The sequence below is a fragment of the Neopsephotus bourkii genome, unplaced genomic scaffold (genome assembly GCF_033783945.1).
Source record: "Neopsephotus bourkii isolate Nb327-2 ecotype Australia unplaced genomic scaffold, CSIRO-AGI_Nbou_v1 NB_804, whole genome shotgun sequence".
Lineage (NCBI taxonomy): Eukaryota > Metazoa > Chordata > Aves > Psittaciformes > Psittacidae > Neopsephotus > Neopsephotus bourkii.
This window is the reverse complement of record NW_026901300.1, coordinates 1,529,957-1,552,881: the sequence shown is the minus strand read 5'-3', so window position 1 is coordinate 1,552,881 and position 22,925 is coordinate 1,529,957. Positions and strand designations below refer to the sequence as shown.

General features: G+C 43.3%; 1 protein-coding gene across 6 annotated transcripts in view; it reads left to right on the top strand.

The window, feature by feature from the left end:
* Nucleotides 1–22,925, top strand: part of SPNS2 (SPNS lysolipid transporter 2, sphingosine-1-phosphate) — a 128,308-nt gene that overhangs the window by 83,595 nt on the left and 21,788 nt on the right. For 5 of the 6 annotated variants that reach the window (XR_009725777.1, XR_009725778.1, XM_061355470.1 and 2 more), the window contains exons 6-10: nucleotides 140–282; nucleotides 1,458–1,610; nucleotides 3,195–3,384; nucleotides 8,689–8,754; nucleotides 16,170–16,268. Coding sequence is in view for 4 of the 6 variants with exons in the window: in XM_061355470.1 (XP_061211454.1) it covers nucleotides 140–282; nucleotides 1,458–1,610; nucleotides 3,195–3,384; nucleotides 8,689–8,754; nucleotides 16,170–16,268 (651 nt within the window). In the remaining 2 variants the exon portion in view is untranslated. The remainder of the gene's footprint in view (nucleotides 1–139; nucleotides 283–1,457; nucleotides 1,611–3,194; nucleotides 3,385–8,688; nucleotides 8,755–16,169; nucleotides 16,269–22,925) is intronic. The other variant, XM_061355469.1, reaches the window with a different exon arrangement.

Below are 22,925 nucleotides of genomic sequence, written 5' to 3'. Positions count from 1 at the left end.
TGCCGCAGGTGCTTATAGATTCAGGCTAGCTGTAGGGAATCCAGTCACTGAAACACAACTAATGTAATCTGCTTCTTACTGACTTTGTCAAAGCAGACCCTGCTGACTCCTGTGCTAATTCCCTGATCCTTTCTTGCAGGTATCTCCACTCCTGGGAATGATAACAGGGACACTCATCTTGATATTTGTACCTGCTGCTAAAAGAGGAAATGTTGAACAACTTGGAGGACAGCTGAAGGCTCGGACCTCATGGCTGAGAGACATGAAAGCTCTGATTAGAAAGTAAGAGCATTCCAATAAAAAGCATGCTTTCCCTCTAGTGCTTAACTGGAGCATCCCATGGCCTGTACTACTTAGCACTGTGAGACAGGAAGGTGGCAATACGGGGGGGGGGGGTTCCAAGGAGCTTAATCTGTGGACCTAGGAAAGAAAATCAGTTACATTTTCACGAGGTATCAACTGCAATGACAGTGATGGAGTCTAAGTTTTGCTCTAGCCTTTCCAAGATTGAGATCTAAGAGAGAGTCTGCTTTGTTTGGCTCATACTTCAGACAAATCAAAGCTTTTGTACTGTAGAAATTGCTGTGTTCCTCAATTGTTGCCTCACTGTTGTTCAGATGCTTAGATCCCTTTTTTTTCCTTGAAAGAGAGACTTTGCTGAGGGGAAAAAGAGGGTTAAATGCCAGAGCCATTTAAGAGGAGAAAATACAAAAAAGCTTGCACTACATGGCAAGTTTAAAAATGTATGTTTATACAACCACACGTGACTGAATGAACGAGCACTGAATGTGCTTGAATGCTTGTATACGTGCATAAAATATTGCATGCTCACAAGTGTTTAAGTAGCTTACTTGCATCCAGATAGCTTGTCACCGAGTGTGCTAATACTTGCCCATGTGAATTCAGTGTTACATAGGAATTCTGATGGGAAACTTGTGGTGTCCTTCATTTTTAGAATGCTTTCCTGGTATTGTCATCCAATACCAAAGGACTGTGAAAAGTGATGATGGTTAATTTAACACTATTTTTATATTACTTATTTTGGTAGTTTATTCAAGTAATAATCGTATGGTGGTGTGAATGGTGAGGGAGAAGTGAAACTGGTCACCCAGGTATAACAGCTGCTATTACAGTGAAAACCCTGCAACTAACACATCATGTCTTAGTCGCCAAGTACTGATTGTCTTCTGAAATGGTCCCATGAAACAGTGGTATCTGTGAAGCATGTCTTAAGTACATTGTTACTAATAGAGCATCACATATGAAAAAGTATTCTATGCTTCTTATTCTCCATCAGTTTGTACCATGTATCATCTCTGCCCCTTGGCAAAGGGAGGTGGCCACTATGGGGGAGCACTGTGTTTTGTCACTGAAGCATTGGCTCTTGTTGTGGAGCTCCTGCTTTTTCACTTCTCCCACTAAACCTTCTCTTGGTTTTGCCTCTTGTGCCTCCACAGCCGCAGCTACGTGTTCTCCTCATTGGCCACCTCAGCTGTGTCCTTTGCCACAGGGGCACTTGGCATGTGGATCCCTCTCTACCTTCACAGAGCGCAGGTGGTGCAGAAGACAGCAGAGACCTGCAGCTCACAGCCCTGTGGCACCAAAGATAGGTGAGATTCATACTCCACTGCTTTAAAGAGGGGAAAAGGGGGTGGGGGCTTATTTACCACAGGAAACAGGCAAGTCCCATGGAGTCAGGTTACTAGAATGTCTGTAATTTCCTCTGGGTCTTTGAAACAATGATAGGAAATGCTGGGATTGTAAACGAGGTTTTATTTCTCTTCTTCATTGCATGAAGTCAAACCAGAAGCAATGACCTCAGCTCTGTCTTAGTTCCCAGGCTGTGGTGCAGTAGTTGAAAAGAGACTTTTGTCTTTGCCTTAGGGGATGTTTGGAGAGCTGAGAATTTGGTTTCTTAAGACCCATACTTATCTGTGATAGCAGCAGAGTAAGCTGGCAGGTTGGGTAGCCACAGCGGTGGCTACAATTCAGAGGTTGGACTGGTTCCTCTAAAGGCTGCAGGGACTAACCCTGAGGACTTTTGTTTCTGTGTGAGGGAGGACTTGACTCTGTTTCACTGCTCTGTATTCTACTGCGTGTGCTGAGTTTGCTGAAGAATGGGGCAGAGATCCAGGACACTTTGCTCTGGAGTGCTTGATGTTATGCAGGGGTTTGGTTCTTCTGTCCCAGTTATATAAAATCACTTGCAGCACAAAGCTATGAAAAGTAATTCATTGTTTAGTGCTTTACTGTAAGGGCACAAACCATAAAATGCTAGAAAAGCACTTCTCCAGGTGAATGCAGATTGAAATATTGTCAGCTTTTTTTTTCTAGCTTGTGAAAGAAAAATCACATGAGGCAAACCTTGCTCTAGCTGACACAGTCCCATCTCAAGTAAAGCAGTGGTTTGAAGTACCATTAACTTGCAGTGTCCAGCGGGCAGCCTCAGTCTGTTCTGCAAACCTGCAGTGAGCAGAAAATACAGCTCCAGTCTGGCTGCCCATCTGCTGTTTACAAGGAGAAGTTTTCCACTCCTTGATGACACCTATGTTTTGAGCTGCCCTGGAGCCACTGTTAATGGAGTTGCCAAAGGCTCTGTAATCCAAGTCCTGCACATACAATACAGAGAATCCTTGACAGCTCCTGGCTTTTTACATTTAAATTCACAGTTTTCAAATGTGTAACCTAACAGCAAAAGAAGACTTCTTTGAAGTGGTCTGAAAAGGAGCTAGAAAGTCTGAGTATGTTGAAAGTCACTGGTATTTAGAGTCCTGTTAGGTTTCCTTCCCCTTAAGCTTCCTAATGCCTGTTCTGTCCATGATTTCCCCTCACATGATCAATGTGCAATTTACTACTTAGCTTTGTGCACACAAGTAGCTGCACTTTCTATAAAGCTCAGTTCCACACAGAGAAGCAGTATGAGCCCTTTGCACTTCTTTGCATGTTGTCCAATATGCGTGCATGAGGCTGAATTTCATATGCTGTGTTTTCTTAATTGCAGGGAAAGAGTGCTAAAATCACAAGCACTCAGCAGGGGAGCTCATTCGTTTCAGTTTAAATTCACAAAGCCAGTGTACAGATTTCCATTTGTCACTTCACCCTAATAATTTGTTCAAAGATCATGCCTATTTTGGGGGAAAAAAATAATCAAAAACTAACCCCAACTGTCTCTCTTGTTTTTCTGTTTTCAATAGCTTGATCTTTGGAGCAATCACATGCTTCACTGGTTTCCTGGGTGTAATCACAGGGGCAGGGGCAACCAAATGGTGCCGGTTAAAAACCCAGCGAGCTGATCCTCTTGTCTGTGCTGTTGGCATGCTAGGATCAGCCATCTTCATCTGTCTGATCTTCGTGGCTGCCAAGAGCAGCATTGTGGGAGCCTATGTAAGTATAATCCTTTCCATATGCCAGTCTCAGTCTTATTCTCTCTACAGAACTCCTTAGAAGACTCTGTGCTTTGTTCCCTGCAGGTCTTGCTTTTCCCCTTCTGAATGTCCTTCATTTTGCCCCTTGGAATTTTGGCACTATCTAGATGTGCCTGGAAGAAAAATGGTATTTCAACTGCTTAACCCTGCTTACTAAGTGTCATCAGAATCAGAGCTGCGATTTTAGTGCATGCATGGAAACCTACAGTTCCCCGCCTTTGGGTTGTCCTATCTATCCCTCTATCCATCCCTCTATTGCTCTTGCCTAATATTTTGGTACAGGAAAATTGTCTGCTTCACTTACAATGAGAGTATTGTAGATGCTGTGGTATCAAGTTGTAATTACAGTATAATTTATCTGTGGGCATGCTTTTGGCTACCATTAATTTCCGTAACTAGCTTTCTGCAGACCAACATTAATTACAATGCAATTCCAATTTGTTGCTATCTGTATTACCACAGCACCCAAAAGTTCTAGTCCATAGCCCAGGAACTCACAATACTTGGAGCTGCACAAATGCAGATTGAGTGGTTTTAATCAAAGTATGTAAAAAGACCTCAGATAGATCTAGACAAATGGACTGAAGGGAAAGCAAAACCTCAAGTGTAATAATCCAGCCTCAGGCTAGAAGCTTGCTTTCAGTAGAGAGTAGAAACCCAGTACATTGAGCAGGTTCCCCTTAAATGTACTAGAGAGAAGCCTGGGACCTGGGAGGAGTTATTGAAGGAAAGCATGAGATGGTTGGTGTAGTTGGATAATTTCTGAAAGCCCACTTTAGTGGCTACAGAGGGTGGACGCTCCAGCCAGCAAGGAGAATTCATTCACAAGTAACCAGCCTATCTACTGTGGATCCTTGTTTCTCTGGATTTCTAGCACTAGCCTAGCCATGGATATTTTCTGAGTATTTCAATAGCTGTCATGGGGCAGCACAAGAAGAAAGAGTGAGAGTTTAAAAACATTAAGTCAGAACCAGTGATGCCTACTCTGGCTATTTAGAAAGTGTCAGAAGGAGATTCTGTCCTCTGCTTTGTGGCATGGTGCAGAACTTACCTTCGATTCAGCAGAAAAATGATCATCTCAGACAGTCTGCAAGAGGGTCTTACTGGTTGGTGAAGCATTAACCCTCCTTTCATTGCCAGCCATCTCTGAGGGCAGAGACCTGTCACATCCCTTTACCTCTGTCAGCTAAACCTGTGATTTTCTCCTTTCGCAGACCTGATGACAGACATGTTCATTTGTGCTGTTTAGTCCCTTTATGCAGAAAATCCTCCCTTTCTAAGCTGGAAATACTGTTCTCAAAAATTTTGCAACACAAAGTGGTTATTTGTCTCATTTTCATCTTTCTTTTTTTTTAATAGCCATGTGACTATTCTGCATTGTTCAAATATATAAATATAGCTGATATTATTAACCAATCTTAGAAACAATTTGTTATCCATGAGCAGTAAATCTAATAAAGAGTCAGTGATTTGCAAAGGAAGTTATAGCTGCATATAGAGAAGGTATGAGGAATATAAGCCTGTTTGCTGATGCTGTTAGGCTGAAACATTATTTGTTGCAGGTAACACAGCCTCTCTGTAGCTCTAAATGTGCACTCTCTGCTGCTGGAAGTCTGCTGCACAGAAAGGAGATTAAGTCTCATTAGTGTGCCAACTGGGAAATCAGAGCTCTGAACTCTATTTATAGATTCTACACGTGACAGTGGACAAGATATTTAACTTTGGTTTGCCTCTGCAAAACTGAGGATCCTTGAATTACAAAGGGTCAGGGTAGCTTAGATCTTAAATGTTTCTAAATAACCTGGAGTTAGATTATCTGTGACGCAAGCCCTTGTTTTTCCATGCCATTCAATGCTATTCCAAACTTACAGGCTTCCAGAATGTTTAATTCCCTTGTATTTCCCTAGGAAACTTGCAAGGTTGCATGGTGTAGCAGTTTCTCATTATTCTCTATTTTAAGTCTCTTTGGTCCAAAATGAAGGAGACTGTTCTTTGATTCTGGAACATCTAGGTATGGTGAACAGTATCTAATGGGCTAGGTTACTTTGCTTATCTCAAAATCCATGATCATAGCTTGTTCTGGAAAGAATACAGTAAAACTTATGGGGTTTCTCATCTCAGTCTCCTTGACAGCTGTGTCCTGACTTTCATCCTGAAACAGCATCCTTCAGTTCTGTATGACTGTGAAAGGCAAGAGCAATGTTCGGGTCTGTTCCACAGGGTGGGATTTGCAGACCTTCTGTTAAGTGACTGTCCTTAGACTTCTGTCATTGATCACACCATGCTAAAATTGAAGGGTTTTGGACCCCTCATTGGCTCAAAGCCTTAAAATTATCACTTCCAAGCATTTAGATGGGTCCCCATGAGATGGTGTGTTCTCACACTGAGCTGTGGTGGCCACCAGGTCACCATCTCCCTCCCTGCTTAACAGTTGGGGGTTTTTAATGTCAACTGCCTGCTCTCTTCCTCCCCTGAACACAGGTATTTTTTCTCCCCAGCTCAGTCCTGTCTTGCAGGTGGTTTTGGTCCCTGAGGGCAGCTGCTATTCCAGTTCTGCAGCAGCTGCTCCTACCTGGAGCAGGTAGACACACTTCTTTTTTCCATCCAGTCTTTTCATACTCATCCTGTACATTACCTGCAGTGGTAGAAATAGCTGGAAAGGTGGAATAAAACAGCATTGTATATCACTGAGCTGCCCAGACACTTGTATTTCTCTTTTACTATCTTGCTTGTCTGTACAGTGCAGTCAGTTCTTATTCTGTCTTCCATGCAGCACGTGGATTTGTGTGTTGTAGTTCAGCTCCTTACAACAGCAATTTGCATATCTTTGGGTCCCAGTCTTTCTGAAATATATACTCCTTGAAATGTTGGTTTTCAACCCTGTCTCTTGAAACCCATTAGCTGTATGGCATCACTGTATCGCACTACTCAGATATTTCAACAGCAGATTTTACACTAGCTTAAATCTCCAAATGACTGGAGAGAGATGCTTTGCTTTGCCTTCCTTTTGACACTGTTCCAAGTTCCTGTTGTACCTCAATTTCAATTCCTCAAAGACACTTTATGATCTTGCAGAAACAGCAAATCCCAGGGTAAAACCTTGCCATGGAGCTTTTACAGCATCTCAATCTCAACTTGAGGACTTGAGGCATTGATATTGTTCAACAGTGAGGTGGAGTTACACTTGCCTCAAAATCAAGAGCATGTGTGGGTGTCTTACGCACCATTTCAGAGAGAAATACAACTAATGAAGATGTCGACGGAGATGTACTTTGCAAATAGCCGTGGAAGTTTATAACCTGCGTAGATCTTGCTGTAAAGGCTGCTGCTGTGACCCCTCTGAAACCTGCTTTATCATTTGGAGGAATTAGAGTTTGCTAACCGACCATATAGACAGGAAGACTTGAGAGGGTGATAACTTCTGTCAGCTCATCACAAATGAGCAGATGGACACGTAATGGAGATGGTGAGATATTGTACAGCACAGCTGGATTCGAAAGAGGAGGTATCCAGAGAGCTGAAATCTCAGTGTAAAATGAGGCTTCCAAAAGTCAAAGGAGTTCAAAAGGAGTCAAAGCTGTGACCGTTTCAGGAGCTACTGATCTGTTCTGGAGGCTGCCCTATTTGCAGTAAGGATCCCTAGGGTCTTTCTCCAGCAGAAATGCCACATATCCTCAAATGCCCTTTGCAGCAGATGAACTCATTTGTATCAATTCCCATTAGTAGCTGAAGGATGTATCTTTTGTCCTACTTTTTGATCTTCGTTTTGCTCCTCTTTTACCAGTATCCACACATTAATCATGTGTTTCATGGAAGCGTGTCAGGTGAAGCACACGTTCCACAATTCCGAGCTGGTGTGCTCTGAAGCTGGTAGCATTCCAGTGATTTATTTACAGGACTTGTGCTGAATTCCTGCAGAATGGAGCAAGTTCTAGTCACTGTGTGCAGCAATTCATGTGTCTTACGTCTATGTAATTCATATAACCTTAAGGCAAACAGTTGCCTGTTTGCAACGCTGTAGGAACAGGCAGGGCATGTCGCTGCATTCAGAAGTGTGATTGCATCTTTCCCAAGCTCAATTTAATCTATCCAGCGACAGAACCCCAGCAACAGGAGCTGCAAAGCCGTGGCAGGATGGATTTCAGAGCAGGTCCTGAGAGCCCACCTGGGGCTCTGATATGCCCTTGCTATATGACATGTGGTTTCAACTTCTGTCAGCACCTTGATGCATTAGAGCTGTGTTTCTTAGCTTGGCAGTTGCCATTTCCACTGGGAGCCAAATTGAAGGCAGAGCAGTGGGAAAATGGAAAGAGGAGATTTCCTAGCTGACCAGCTGGGTTGTAATGACTGGCTCATACACCATCATGGAGGAAGCAGATCCAGTCACAAAAAGAGGGGATAGGGAGGGAGAATGTATGGGAAACAAAGATAGTTTTAGAAACAAATAGAGGAAGCTTTCTGTAGGTCAATGCATAAGGCTTACTAAATAGAGCAAACTGTTCCTGGCAGTGACATGATGGTCTGAGGGGTTTAGGCAATCTCAGCTGGTTTGTGGGAAAGACAGTTTTGGTGGTCACACAGTGCCATAGCTGCCATTCTTGCAGGTCCTCCTCTATCTCCACAGACTCAAGAGTTACATTTCACTGTAAGACACTGATATTGCAAAACCCCTATAAATATGGGTCCTGTCTTGGTTGTACATAGATATTATTAATGTAATGCTTGAGTCGTTATAGTGCCTATACCTATGTCCCCCTCAAAAAGGACAGCGACATGCTACCAGGAGGGAAGGGAACTTGCACTTAGTAGGTGGTGAACCTCATATGGTTTGCTACAGAGCCAAACACATAACTTGATTTCTTATGACGAAAATGACTGTGTTTTGGGGAGTTGTGGCCTTCTCACCTTTTCTGACTGTTTTATTTGGAACAGAATGATGGAAGTATGGAAGCCTGGGGCTGTCTCCTCTTGCTGGCTTTTCATGTTCTTCTGTAAGCAAATGTGTCAGGTTTTTATGTAGCTGCTCTATAGATCATAACAGTTTGCACTAACGAAGTTGCAGGCCAATCCTCTGGAGCTCTGAGAAAGTCTGTGGTTTTCTAATATTCAGGATAAACCACAACAGTAACAAGAAATATATTGTGTAGGTTTGAGACAAATAAGCAACAAAGGAAAGCTTGTGACAGGTTATTTTTCCTTGAATGTCAAGTGAATAAATCTTCTCCTTTTTGTGTGTGTGTGTGTTTGTTTTTTTTTACAACAGATTTGCATTTTTATTGGAGAAACTCTTCTGTTTTCAAACTGGGCTATCACAGCAGACATACTAATGGTGAGTGTACACTGGAACAACACCTTTCTCTTCTGGGGGCATTTTGTCAGCTTGCAAGAACAACCTGAAGTTCCCCATTTCTTCCAAATGCCTTCTTCAGCCTACCCTATTTTTATTTATTTTTTACTTGCTGCAAAGGAAAGTGACAGTGAAAGAGATAAAGAAAAAAAACTTTCTTCTTATCCTTAGTTCTGCACACCAGGGAGAGATGTCCAGAATGGTCGGCATTACTGAGTTAGAATAGCTTCCCCAGATTCTAAGCATTTGTGCAAATCCCTACATGCAAAGAATGGGCCAGCATTTCCTAATGGTCAGCACATTGGTGGATTTTGTTATCAATAATTCAGCTTTGTTCTGCAATAGGAAATCCTTCTCTCCCTCCCTCCTCTGGCAACAAAGGCAAGCATCTACCTCTCTCTTTGGCTTAACTCCAGCTAACCTACCATTCAACACATACACAATAGAAAACCACCTCTGGGAGAGGAGAGAGGAAAAGAAAGTATAAAGAATTTTTGGACTGTATCCACCTTGTCCAAGAGGAAGCTGTCAGGGACTTTTCACCCCATGGCCTTCATTTTCCATTATTTGTCCACCATAGAGCTTTTTAAGTCTTTCAAATCAGCAAGCTGACCTCAGCAGCTAGATTTTCATATGAAATAGTCTGGAGCCTATCAAACAGCCTCTGTTGAAATCCCATGGTGAAGGAGGTGTTGCTTATTTTATGAAAAAGAAAGAAACCAAGGGACAGAACCATTACAGGACTTGCCCAAGGTCTTTTGACAGCTTGTTTACAGAACTAAAAATATAATCAGTCTGGCATCAACAGAAAACTCCCTTGACTTGTATTAGTTTCTTATGCAAACATCAGTGAGAAACCCCTCCGCCTCAGTATTCCTAGATGCAAAGATAACGGTGTTGATTTATTGATTCACCAGAGAGCTTCAAGCTTCTGCTTATGTTCTGTTGATGGTTCAAGTTCAAGGATGTGTTTATGCTTTAAGGTAGCTCTGTAGTTGCCATAACTGAATTGCCTAATGAATTTTCAATCTCTAGCTCATCTGTGCAGAGAACACTTTGGGAAGTGGGGTTGTTACTTCTTCTTCTCTCAGATGTGAATAAAGCACAGAGAAACAAAGGTCATCCGTGTACTTGAGTTGCATTAGATAGCTTTTAATTACTAGGGTTTGCTCCTCATAACAGTTCAGCTGTAGTTTGATAGAGCTCTGCATGGGATGAATGGGTGGTTACTCTATGCTTAGGTGGGTTTTGTAGCTTGTGCTGAGTTCAAGGCTGCTCATGAGGTGGTATCTCAACATGTAGATGTGCAAACTACAGGCAGCTGTGTTGAGGAAGAACTTATGGTACAGTATTCATAGTTGCTTCTTCCTGTCTCCTGCCAGAGATTCTTGTCACCTCCTGCCTTTGACTGTGATGTTCCCAGGAGCTCTACCAACTCTCCCTGATCAGAATTAGCTGATGGGCTTAAATAGCAAGTCTTTTATATCCTCACTAGCATTGGCTGAAGCATGTAAGGGCTTGGCCATGGAGCACATCTGAAATCCTCCAGCGGTGGCTCTCAAAGTCATCTCTGCTGCCAACACAGCACAGCTGGAGGGAGGGTACCCACTGGACATGTTCAAGGTCCTCCAGAAGATCTGTGCCAGAGAGAGAGCTGAAACTTGACACTACATGGTCTCAAGCTAAGCCCAAAAGACGCTTCTCAACTAACTACTGTTACATCAAGTGTCCTAAGGATGCCATCATTGTCCCATTTTAATTACTGAGATTTTCTGTGTTGGTTTCAATGTGACTTCAGTACCCTGTAGCTTTTTATAGGGTTTGCCATCTGTCTCACCAGCATCCTATAGAGAGTTGCATTTTGTAGGGATGCAGCTATTTATGTTGCTTTAGTGCAAAAGAATTGGGAGATTGGAAATAGCTGGAAATAATCTTAGTTCCAATTTCCAAAACATGGGAAAGAAACTAAAACCCTGTTAAAAATTGGAGTTTGGCGACTGATGCTAACACTTAAGCTTGTCTGTTAGGAAAATGAACTGAGTGTCCTATATAATGCCCAGCTTAATGCATTATCAGCATGAGCAGACCTCTAGAAGTGCTATACAAATACATGCAAACGTCCACTTAGGTCAGTGCAAGCCTGTAAACAGATGGTCTGAAGTGCATTCCTGTTACACAAGGGGTTTGAGAGGAGGTTTAGTCAGGCAATAGGTGAGAGCAAGGACTATAACCATGTTTGACAGGCAGCTTTGTAAGAAGTCCTAGCCAGAGAAAGGCGTGGATATGCTTTAGCAAGATGCACTTTTAATGTTTGGCAAATTAATTTCTACTGATTACTATTTATTTGGTGTAATCAGAAGGGTGTCTGTTTTTGCCTGAGGCCAGTAAGGAGTTTAAAACCATTATTAGCCTCAGCTTAACAACACTTTGATCCTATACATAAATATTACCCTGTTTTCATGGATAAAAAGCTCTCAGTGCTGGCTGAACACTGCTCCTACTTATTGCATTATGCCAGAAGTGAGGCTTTTTGGAAACTGCATCCCAAATGATTTATCAGAGCTCTCCCGAGATTTACAGATCTCATGACTGCTTAGGAACCCTATTGGGCAAGTTGGTAATCATCTTGAGAGGTTTTGCAGCTTGAATTTCCTTGGCAAAGCAAGGATGATTGCTTATTATCTTCACAATTAATTATTGGCTCTTCCTACCTTTGTGCTTCCATTGCATCTATTGTTCTTGCCAGTGGAACGGTCAGTGTGCAGCTCCTCAAGCTGTCTGCAGGAGAAGGTGCTGAGTGTTTGATAAGCTGTCAGCACTGCAGAATGTTCTGCACTGCCTCAGATCTTAAAAGGTTGATATTTGTTCCAAATGCAAATCTGTAAAAAGCAGGCCTTATTCTCCTGAGTACAACTCTCCGTATCTCCTCACAGGCACATGCTCAGATGGTGCTTAGGGAAGGGGAGGATGTTTCTTCTGGAGCATGCTAATTATGAAACAGATTTTATCTGCCATCTTTGCAAATTGCCCTTAAAATTACCAGAACCCCAAAGTAGCATTAAAACTGCCTTGTAAGAGCCATAATGAATGAGCTTCAGTGCAGCAGGAAACATTCCGAGGCATGCTGAGAGCTTGGGACTTTGTGGAATCCGGTCTTAGTAGTGGGTTTTTACCTCTATATCATATCCCAAAACTAAAGCTGATGAGCAGAGCCTTGGTGGCATTTCAGTGTAAGAGTCAGATCACAATAATCTTAGGTCCTTGCCATCCTCCAGTTTATGCAAGTCCTGACAGCAATGGAAAAAGGACCATGCATCTTTTTTAAATAATCAGGAACTGCCCTGGAGGAGCTGCTTTAATGCTGTAGAGTCGAAGTCTTCTTTTAGGCTCATTTTTCCCTGATTACCTTCCCTATAAATAAACAACAGTTATTTATGTTGTATCAAATACCGCCCTATTTTTACAGCCAAAGATAAATGGCATTTCCACAAGTTCTCATTGTTGCTTGTATCCGTGTGCCTCCATGCACCAGTAATCCGAGTGCTGTGGTGTGGATTTTAAGGCAGGGGGAGTGGTGCCTTTGAGTGAGGGTTCACAGACTCCTTCAAACACCCAGGAAGGATATACCAAAGGGTCTCTGTCAGTCCTTTTGTGGGCCAAGGGTTTGCAGGTGGATGTGTGCTGCTCTGCGCTGGCTGTGGTTTGGAGACCAGGTCAGCCTCCTTTGACTTCCTTTAAGTTTCTTTGTAGATAGCATCTGCCTAGCTTGAGTGAAGGGTCTCTCTCAGGCTGGTTTCTCTGGACCACAGCCTTTGCCTTTTCTGAACAGTGGCTACAACAGGGACACCTGAACTATCTTCAGGCTTTGATAGTGGCTCGACTGGGGTTAGCATGTGTTTTCTTTGCCTTTGGTGCTGAAAGAGGCCAGTTTGCGTTGTCCTGAAGGTTACTGTCTGACCCAGAAAGGGTAGAAAAGTGTTTTAGAGAGTAGAGTTTAGACATAAACATCATAAAATGGTTTGTGTTGGAAGGGACCTTAAAGCTCCTCCGGCTCCAAACCTGTGCCATGGGCAGGGACACCTTCCACTAGAGCAGCTTGCTTCAAGCCCCTGTGTCCAACCTGGCCTTGAGCACTGCCAGGGATGGGGCAGCCACAGCTTCTCTGGGCACCCTGTGCCAGCGCCTCAGCACCCTCACAGGGAAGAGCTTCTGCCTAAGAGCTCAGCTCAGTCTCCCCTCTGGCAGGTTCAAGCCATTCCCCCATGTCCTGTCCCTATAGACCCTTGTAAAAACCAGAACTTACCTCTTTGGCATGTGGCCTTTGATGGAAGAGTGATCTCTCCTTGGCTTTCCTGGTTGACTTATTTCAGACCACCTCATTCTGCTGGTTTCATTACAGGAAGGGAATGTCATCAGTAAACCATGGCATTTCCGAACCTCTATTTAAAGAACAGAGGTTTGCCAAAGCTGCTTGGTCAGCCTCTCTGCCCATCCTCTGTGCTGCCTGCCCCTGAACCTGGAGTCAGAGATGAGCCAGGACAATCCCATGGACTTCCTCCTCAGCTGCTGTGGCTCTTCCACCTCCAGCTTCTGTGGGATGTTCAAACCAGGCCATGCATGGTTTGAATTTAAGTCTATTTTAGTATCAAAATGCCAACTGAGAGCTGTAATTTACTGCTCTCTTCCTAGAACAGTAGATAGCGTTTGCTACCAACTACTTCCTCTCCATCAGGATAAAATGCTTTTTAAGTAGGGATAGGATGGATATTTTTTGGTGTTTCCAAGATGCTGTTTTAAGCCTTTTTTAGTTTCCAGCATCTTTTTAGAAGAGGAGGAAAATCTCATATTCATTTGCTTGCTTGGTTTTGGGTTGTGGAGGTGTTTGGAACTTGAATTCCAGAGTAAGTTGACTAAGTTTTGGTACTTTCTAGTGCCAAACCATATCAGTGCTTTCAATCATCAATAACTTTTTTAACTGGGCACACTGAAATCTTGCCGCAAATTGTATTGATACTTGCAAACCTGTATGTCTGCTTAATACACAGACATGCAGAATTATGGCTAATATATGTGTGTGTATTCATGTGTATAAATACATATATACACACATACATATGATGCAGGTGTCATTCAGATTTCTTTCTCTAACTGGCACTAATTCACTACCACTCCCTGCAAATGGTAAGTTTTTAATAAATTTACCATTTCCTTTATTATTTTGCTCAGAGAATGGATAGAATCTAGAACCAGGCTTTCTTCTCCAGATTTGTCAGCATAAACTGTATAGAAATTAAACTATTTTAAGATTAAAATACCGTTTCACAGAATACACAACCCTGAACTCTTGAATTAGGTAGAATTTCCCTTTATCTTTCCCAAACAGCTCTTGCAGAATACTTCTCCACTGCATCTCTGTGAGCTGGGGCCAGGTGGGAAGAACAGCAACTCACTTTTGATTTTACTTTGCTTTCATTTTCTTCTGTCTAATCTGTCCAGGTTACACCCATTACCCTGCATCTTTGGGGAATGGTAGTGAATTGTGTGGCTCTTCTGCTGTTTCACAGCATGACCTTCAGTACTTTTCTGTGTCTCTAATCAAGTCTAGACCTTATTTTCCTCTCGGGATTTTTGTGAGCCTTCAGATCTGTTTTGAGCTCCTGGATGCCAAAGGAGGACAGTGTCTAACATCCGTAGCCAGGTGATTGCTCTGGTTCTGATCATCTTTTCCTCGCCTGTTGCACAACAGGAGTTTAACAGGGTACCCATTTAATATGTGGCATCAAAGTGCATTAGCAGTGTGTGTTTGCAGCTTTGTCAAACCAGTAATGAAAGAACTGGCAGGTCATTCTGCAAGCACATGGTAAAACCCTAAGGAAAAGCATTTAATCTAATTTTGCCCATCACTGGTAATTGCCTCTGCTTGGAATGACATGATCATTGTGAACAGGCATCAGTTCTCTTCTAGTCTGGATTTTCTCAACACTGTTTCTTTTCTATCCTTTTCTTCATGGTTTTTTTCATCCCCTTCCCTAAAAGAAAATGTTGAAGCATTGAAACAATGCTTCAGCTCCTGTGCCCCAAGATACGCTGCCATTGAGCAGTGAGTTCTCCCTACCCCGGTCAGCCAAGGTAAATGAATCTGTATGTATCACTAGCTGGGGATATGCCAGTCCTGAAATGTCACATTTGATTAATAAATGACTTCAGGAAAGGATGGCAAGAACAAGCTGAAGTCTGGCAAGGCTAAAGAAAGACAAGAGGAAGCCCACCAGAGAGAAAGTGGACACATAAAAGGGATCATGATCTACAAATAGCTAAATCAGAGTAATTTCTGGCAGGGTAGATGGCTCTTCAGAGCAACAGGAAAAGGCACAACGAGATTCAGTGCTTTCAAGTGGCAACAAAGTTCACTTGGATTCAGAGGCCTGTTGAATTCCTCATTACTTACTGCCTTTAAATCAAGACAGGCTCAGTGTGTAAACCAGGATATGAGGACTTGACACAGATATCCATAGCCAGCTTCTTTCCCAAGTTTTATGCAGGAGACAATTACTTTTTTCTGCTCTTAAATGTGTGTTATAAAATCAAGGGCATTCCATAGGACGAGGGGTTGCTGTTTCTTTTCCTTTATAAATCTCTCATCCCCTTCCATGGTTAGGGCTCTGTTTTCTGTGAGCTGTGGTCCATTAATAGGGAACAAACTTGTGTTTTGCACTGATCCTGTGTAGTCAGACTGATTCTGACCTGGCCAGGGGTATCATGTCCCACTGGAGTGGAGACCAAATTACAGTATCTTGGCTGTGGAAATATTCCTAATGTGTCTGTCACATTTCCCAAGTGGAACAGCAGAGTTTTGAGAATCAAGTGGCTCAAGATGGAATGGGAGGGGAGGATGTGAATTTTGTAATGATGTGAATTGAGTATGCTCTAAGAAACAAAATGATCTCTTTATTATGGAAAACCCCACAAAATCCCAGGTTACAGCAAAGCCCTCTTTCGGAAGGCTGGTGATGCGGAGCAAGTTACATGCTGCAGGCAGTCTCAGACTTCACTCTCCCCATCAGCCAAGCAAAACTGAGTCTGCAAAGCAGCAGCAAAGTCTCTTGTGATCAAAGCTGTTGGTCAGACTCATGCGTTCAGTGCTGCTGAATGCAGACCAGGCAGAGCTTCCTTCCCTCAGCACCAGCCAGCAGGAGTGGTAGGAAGCTAGGCAGTGTAGCTCAGCTCCCCATTGCTTGAGCCACACATAGATTGGACAGTGGCTGCGCCTGCCAGCAGTGTCAGGGGGAGCTGGTTTACTTTGTCCTGACCTGGGTATAAACCTGAGCAACACAAGGCAGTTGGACAGGTTCTTACTTCGGTTTCCTTATGTACTTGTTTTTCTTTCCCCTTTGCAGTATGTGGTCATTCCAACACGCCGTGCAACCGCAGTGGCCTTGCAGAGTTTCACTTCACACCTCCTGGGAGATGCTGGCAGTCCTTATCTGATTGGATTTGTAAGTGCTCACAGCAGGTTTTGGCAGGGTTGTTTGCCCATGTTTAGTTTTGTTTATTAACTGCTTATCTAAAATGCCAAGCTAAACCATGCAGGGGAACGCAGGCCTGTGTTTACCAGCACAATGGGAAGCGGTGCAGTGAAGTGCAACTTGTATCCATGCTTGTGTTGTTGATGGGCTGCAATTTAAACCTGGAAGGACCACACAGGCACAAGAAGTGGGCTTCTAAATCTTTTTAGCCTAGGGCATTTGTGAAGCTTATAGACGGCTCTGTAAAAGGAGAGTGGTTGCTTCTGTGGTGTGGACACAGATCCATTAGAAATGAGATTGGAACACTCTTATGTGTGTGTTTAACACTTAATCTGGTCTCATAAACCAAATATCTATTTATGGGTAGCAACATGCAGCTGTTCTGACCTGCTGATATTTTGAACCTGTTTTGGATGATAAGAAATGATGGCAGGATGGGTGTGTATGTTTGGGGTTATTAGTATCCCTTTCTGGCATGTATGCTTTGGGTTTTTATTAGTCGTATTCCTTTCTATAACTGGTGCAGTTGTTGGCCTTGGTTTTAGTGGAGATCTGTCTTTTGGTGCCACCATTATCCCAGTGCAGAGCAAAACAAAAGACCCTGCGCCAAAAGCTGGCAATCAGAGAACATTCAGAGTTGGAAATATAAGGCTTGGAAAATGTAATGAGGAAAAGAAGTCTAAATGTACCAGGATAATTTCTTTCTCTTGCACCCTTCTGTGGAGTTCAGTGCATTGAGTTTCAGAGAACACAGATCATCCTTTATAAAATATAGTAGCTTACATGTAAACCCAAAGTGGCACTGCTCGCGTTGTGCTGGAGGAGCTACAGTTTTCCAGTGGTGTATCTGTATTCACTAGTCCCATCACCTGAGAGGCAGAACTTTGATGTGCTCTTCCAGCTCAGTACTGCTGAGACACAGCTGCTGGGGGCTCTGGACCTATTTTCAAACACCACCCCCCCCCATCATTTCTTGTCTATTCATTGCATAGATGATGATGTATCTACTCATAATTGTTTATATATATTTAATTTTATATATTTTATATACATATTTAAATGTACATATTAATTCTTGAATGGCAGCTCCTGGAAGTGATACAGTTGCTCTGTAGCCCTCTTAAGTGTACCTAAGGAGACAGATACAGATAAGGCGAAATGGACCAAAGAAATGAGAACTGTTTTAAGAGAATCAGTATGTACAGTTCGGTTTACTCTTTGCTTACCTCAATGTTCTGGGTACACAGGAAGAAATGATCTTGGTTTAGAAATGATTTGAAAGTGGCAAGAACAAAAGAACCAGTGGAAGCGATGCTTTGTGCAGGGCAGGAAACATGGGGAATGAAATGAGCAGGGCAGCATGCTCGGAAGGTGGGTGCCAGTGATGAGAGGCAGGTCTGATGTGCCTCAGATGACCCCACTGCATTTCATTCTTTGTCATCCCTCATAAGAAGGCTATCTGGGAGGAATGGTGAGGACCCTGAATGGTTGCAGTTAATCTTGAAAGTTGCCCAGGGATCTGTAGTGTCACAGATTAAAAACTTTGGTTGTAGGAAACGATGTGCCTTGCGCTTCTGGTATTCAGAGATCAAACAAGTTGTGAGTTACTTAAGGATGCCTGCCTGAAATATGCTTAACCTCAATTTAATGCCTGCCTTAGGCTTTCTTTAGACTGGGGAAAATATTAATTATGATTTTGAATTACTCTAATGCTGTACATGTTGGGCAGTTCTCATGTGGGAGGAGGCTACTCAAGTACAGTCTCTGTGGCAGGAGAGCAGGAGCGAAGTGCTCATGTCACAGAAAGCACCAGCATCCATCTCTGTAGCCTCTAGGCTGGCTGGGCTGACTCATGCTCCCAGTGCTACAGTGATTGAAAGATCAGCTGCTTTCGCAGAACACAGAGAAACAAATACTATTCAGAGAGAAAAGACAAACAGCCAGCTTCTCCACCAGAGCTAAGACAAGCAATCACCTTGGTTGTTAAAACCTGCTGGTGTTTGTCATTGGAACTGTCTGGCTGTTGTGGGATGGAGACCTTTATACAGCACTGACAGCCCACTTGGGCAGGCTACAGAAGCAGCCTGAGTTATGACTAGGATTTTTAAGGCAGTCGGTGGGAGCTCCTGCTCCTGTTGGCTTTAAGGGAAATTTGGGAACACAGTTCTCATAGTCCTGGGAATCCCCATCAACTCACACTGCTGTTATTCCAGAGCCACCATGAAGCAGATCGAGAGCAAGAGTGTAGGTCTTGAAAGAGAAAGGCAGAAGGCAGGGTAAATCAGATGAGCTGCAGTAACAGGCATGCTCTGAAGCAGTGAAACCCAGCTCCTGGTGCCTCAGGGTTCACCTGAGATCCTGAGGATCCACCAGTTCTTCTGACTGCTTACAAAATCCACCTGAAGCTCCCTCCCTAACTGAGCAGTGCTTTGATCAAATATGGCTGGAATCTTACCTAGTTTGGGTGAGTTCATAGTGAGATTCCCTCTAGTAGTGCTCTTAATAAGGAATCAGACGCCCGTGTCCTTGTAGGACTAAGCTGTCGCAGGCAGCTGGATACCAATAAATGCTGTATTGATCTTATAATCCTCGTGTAGAAGGTACATAACAGCTGCAGCCTCATGTGTGTGACTGCTCCCTCGCTCCCTGGTGTGCCACAGAGCTGAAGGTCAGATTCAGATTTTTCTTTAATCCCCCTAGTTCCAAATCTTGCAGGTCAGCTCCTTGCAATCACCCAAAGCACCAAATACGTTAGTTTTCAAAAGCTAAGTGGGAAGAAGCATGTACGTATGGTTATCTTTCATGTCTCTTTAAATATCGATAACTTTTATTATGGTAAAAAGGCTTAAGATTGACTTACAGAGAAGTTCTACAATTGCAGTTTTAGGGTGGCAGCTATTATTTGCATAAGGTTTTACTACTTGCCAAGCACTGGGATCAATTACTGTAAGTCAGTGGTGCCTATTCATTCACAAATAAGAGGAGGCATTGCTAGAGTACTTCATTAGATGAGACAGTTCTATTTCTAGATAACTGTATGTTTTTCAGGACCTTTGTGATAACCTGCAGAGTTTAAATAATTCCCATTTAATGACTCGGACTGTGATTTCATGCTTTATCCTTGAGGTAGTCAGTGAGAAATTTCACCGGTTCAGTGCATTACACCCAAGTATCTTTAGTACTTTTCTGTCTTTGAAAGGTCCCACTATGCAGACATGGTTGCTGAAGCACAGAACAGTTAAGAGAAATACCCCAAATCCTACCACTCCCATTGAGTATCAGATAAAAGTCTTCTAACTGCTCTTCCTGTGCCTCAATACCTAGGCAACATTTCAGGCTTAGAAGAGCTGGGTGGAGGCAACTAGCCACAGAGTGTGAAGTGCAGTTAACCCTTCTCAGGCTGTATCATAGCTTCAGTTCTTTGTATTATTAATTAATTAATTAAGTAAGTAGTTGTGAGACATGGCAGTGAGCCTGCACCTGTGTTCCTCTGTGCACATGTACGTCTTCCCTACTCAGGGTTTATGTTATTCCTTTGCACAAGCAGCAGTCTCCTTCCACTCACTGATGTACTCTTGCTTCAGGAAAAGCCAGAGCAGGCAGTGATTTATTTCTTTTGAGGCTGTGCCTTGGCACTCCTCCTTTCCTTTCTTTCCTTCCTCCGAGTCTGTAATTTGTTTCCCATCTGAGCACAGCAGTGCTCTCCTCTTCCATCCTTGCCTTGCTGTAATGAGAAACGGGCACCGAATGCAGCCTTTGTTCTCTCTACACGTGCCAGGGGAATTGCTGTTATGGGCACACACTGCCCTTGATGCTCTGGTGCTGTCATCTCTCCTGTTAGCTCCCTGCTTTATTAAATTCTTCCTCATCTTCCCTGTGTAACCATCCATGAGGTCTAGGGATTGAAACCTGTCTGTACCTGCTTGTCACCTGGCAGCATCAGTGTCTGAGGATAGTGTTTTAAAGTGCCAGAGATCAGCTCTCCTCCACCAGCACTAAAAGCTACTCCCTGTCCTCCACTGCTGGTGGTTCCCACCTGGCCTGACCTCCTTGGCTACTGCTGCTTCAGCTTTGCCTGAGGGACATGACCTCCAGTTGCTCCTGCCAGGCAGCTTCAGGACAGTGTGTCATGGGGGGACCCAAATCACACTTCTGGGTGCTGAGGGTCGTGCAAATAGCAGCATCACCTAAACTGAGGGGCCTCCTCTTGGCAGACCCCAGGACTGAATGCTGTGTTGGGTTGCGGTGCCAGGAATGGTGGCTTACCACAGCAGAGCTCACCAGTGTCTCAAGAGGCATCTCCTTTTTGAGCAGCCTCCTTTAGAAAAAGAGGTCTGGGCATGAGGGACCTTGTAATTACCTGTAAGCAAATTCGAGCTGTGCTGATTTGAAAGGTTTTGTGCTGCTCCTGGTATGACCTGGAAAACAATGTGAGAATAAGCTTACCACTTTTTACCCTTCCTTTTTTTCCCTTCCCCAACTTTCTTATGTGAGTAGGTTCATAAACTAGATCTAATGAGCTACTTCAACAGTGAGGATGCTAATGACCTTAGCAAGCAGTTACCAGAACACTGTTAATTATCACTGGTGCAGAGTATCAAGCAAGGCAGATCAACGTTTATTAGGGGTAACTCAAAACTGGATTAACTGTGGCAATTAAGATACTTCTAGAATAAAAGTTATAACTGAAGGTGTAGATTTCACACCTCCTTGTCCCAGTTAGAGACAGCCTTTTTGTGGATTTGGTTTCAAAGGTGTTTACCCATCCAAGTAAATACATATGTATAGAAAGAAGTCCTATATGTAAAGACTTGCCTGCCTGAGGAAGTGCAATTAATGTATTATGGTTTAAAATTTGTTTTGTATGGTTCAAAATGTTATGGCTACTTTAGTGTACATCTGTGCTTTCTGTGGAATAATAGTTTTTCCAGTTTAGTTTGCTGGATTAAAACAGGCCACAGCCTGTTGGGGCTCAAATCCACCAGTGCCTGAATTAAAAGTGGAATAAAGTGTATCATTGTGATGTGATGCTGCAGTCTGGGTGTTTGTCCCTGTCTGGCCTGTGCAGCCATTCCTCAAATATGGCCCATTATGTGCTTGCTAGTGGTTACAAAGTACTGTCTCTTCTGCCAGGGCTGGCTGTGAGATGAACACGAGTTCAAAAAGGCAAGCATATCCTGTAACAACAATGTGCAAGTTGTTCTCCTAGCATTGCTCTCTGGTTTATGGTCTGCCAGGGGCTATTCCAGTGCTGATGTGGGATTAAGGCTGCAATGGAGCTCTCTGTCTTGTTGCCTTTTGCAGCATGTTTGAGCAACCTGGTCTAGTGAAGGTGTCCCTGCTCGTGGCAGGGGGTTGAAACTAAATTTAAGATCCCTTCCAACTCAAACTGTTCTATGATTCTATGTTACATGTTCTAACATTTATAGTATATATGAGTGTGTATTGGCAGCATCTTCCATCACCTGATGGAGATGGTAGTTGAGGTGTGGCATACATTTATGGTTTTTATCATTCTTTCTTTACCCAATGCCAGCTACTTGGCTGCTGTGCTGTAGCCCCATGGTATCACTCCTGTAGAGATCTTCCCCTGCATTCGTGCTGTGCATGACCCAGACTGCAGTGGGCAGAATGAGACTTGCCCTTGCAGTCCAACATCTGATGTACATAGGTCAGGGAAACACCAAGGAGGAGAACCCCCGTCCCCTCATCCTTATTATCTCTTTCTTCAGGCAGTAACTTTAAGTTGAGGATTTCTCTGGTTCGGGCTGAGCTGAATAATTAAAAACCTTTTTCATAGTGCAGGAAAGGCCAAATCTTTGACATGGCTGTCAGCTGTAAAAAAAAGAGGGGCAATTAAGCACCTGGAGACCAATTCACACAGGATTTGTCTCATCATTGCAACGAGCTAACAAGCTGCCCACTTGTGATGACTCAGCAACAGACAAGGTTTAAGCCTGCGTTAAAAACCCAAATGACTTCCCATATACCAAACACTCTTTGCCAAGGGCTCATAGCCTGTCCAGACCTGCTGTGCACCTGCTTCCTGTGCCTCTGGTTACAAGTGCAGGTTCTCTGTAGTTTTGATAAATGGAGGTTTAAAGTATGTGAACGTATGTCGTTAAAGAAGGCCCAGAAATCCAGAGCTCATCGAGGTGTCACTCAAGTGTTTCAAGCTCTGTCCCATCTGCTCTGTCACTCCTGTGCACTAAAATCTCATTAAATAAGTGGTTTCTTCCTCTGCGCTGCCAAGGACCTGCACGCTCCCAGTGTAGGAATCCCTGCTGCGGGTACTGCTGAGGCAGACTTGGGTACCAGCACCAGTGCAGGATATTGATACTGTCACCAAGCATCAAATGAGTTTTTGCACAATTAACAAGATGGTTTGCTTTTTTTTCCTCTCCAACATCCAAACATGCCAAGGTTAAAACTGAGTAACTTTTAGACTTTAATTTCTTTTACCTTTCTGCAGTTTTATGAATGAATATACTAAACTAGTCAGGTTTACTTCCTCTTTGTATGATGTGTTTCTCATGCCATTTAGCACAGTGTAAATACTTGTGCTCCCCCCCAGCCTCAGCAAATTTACTTTTCCTTTACAAAATGCCTTATTTTTGTTTCTAGTCT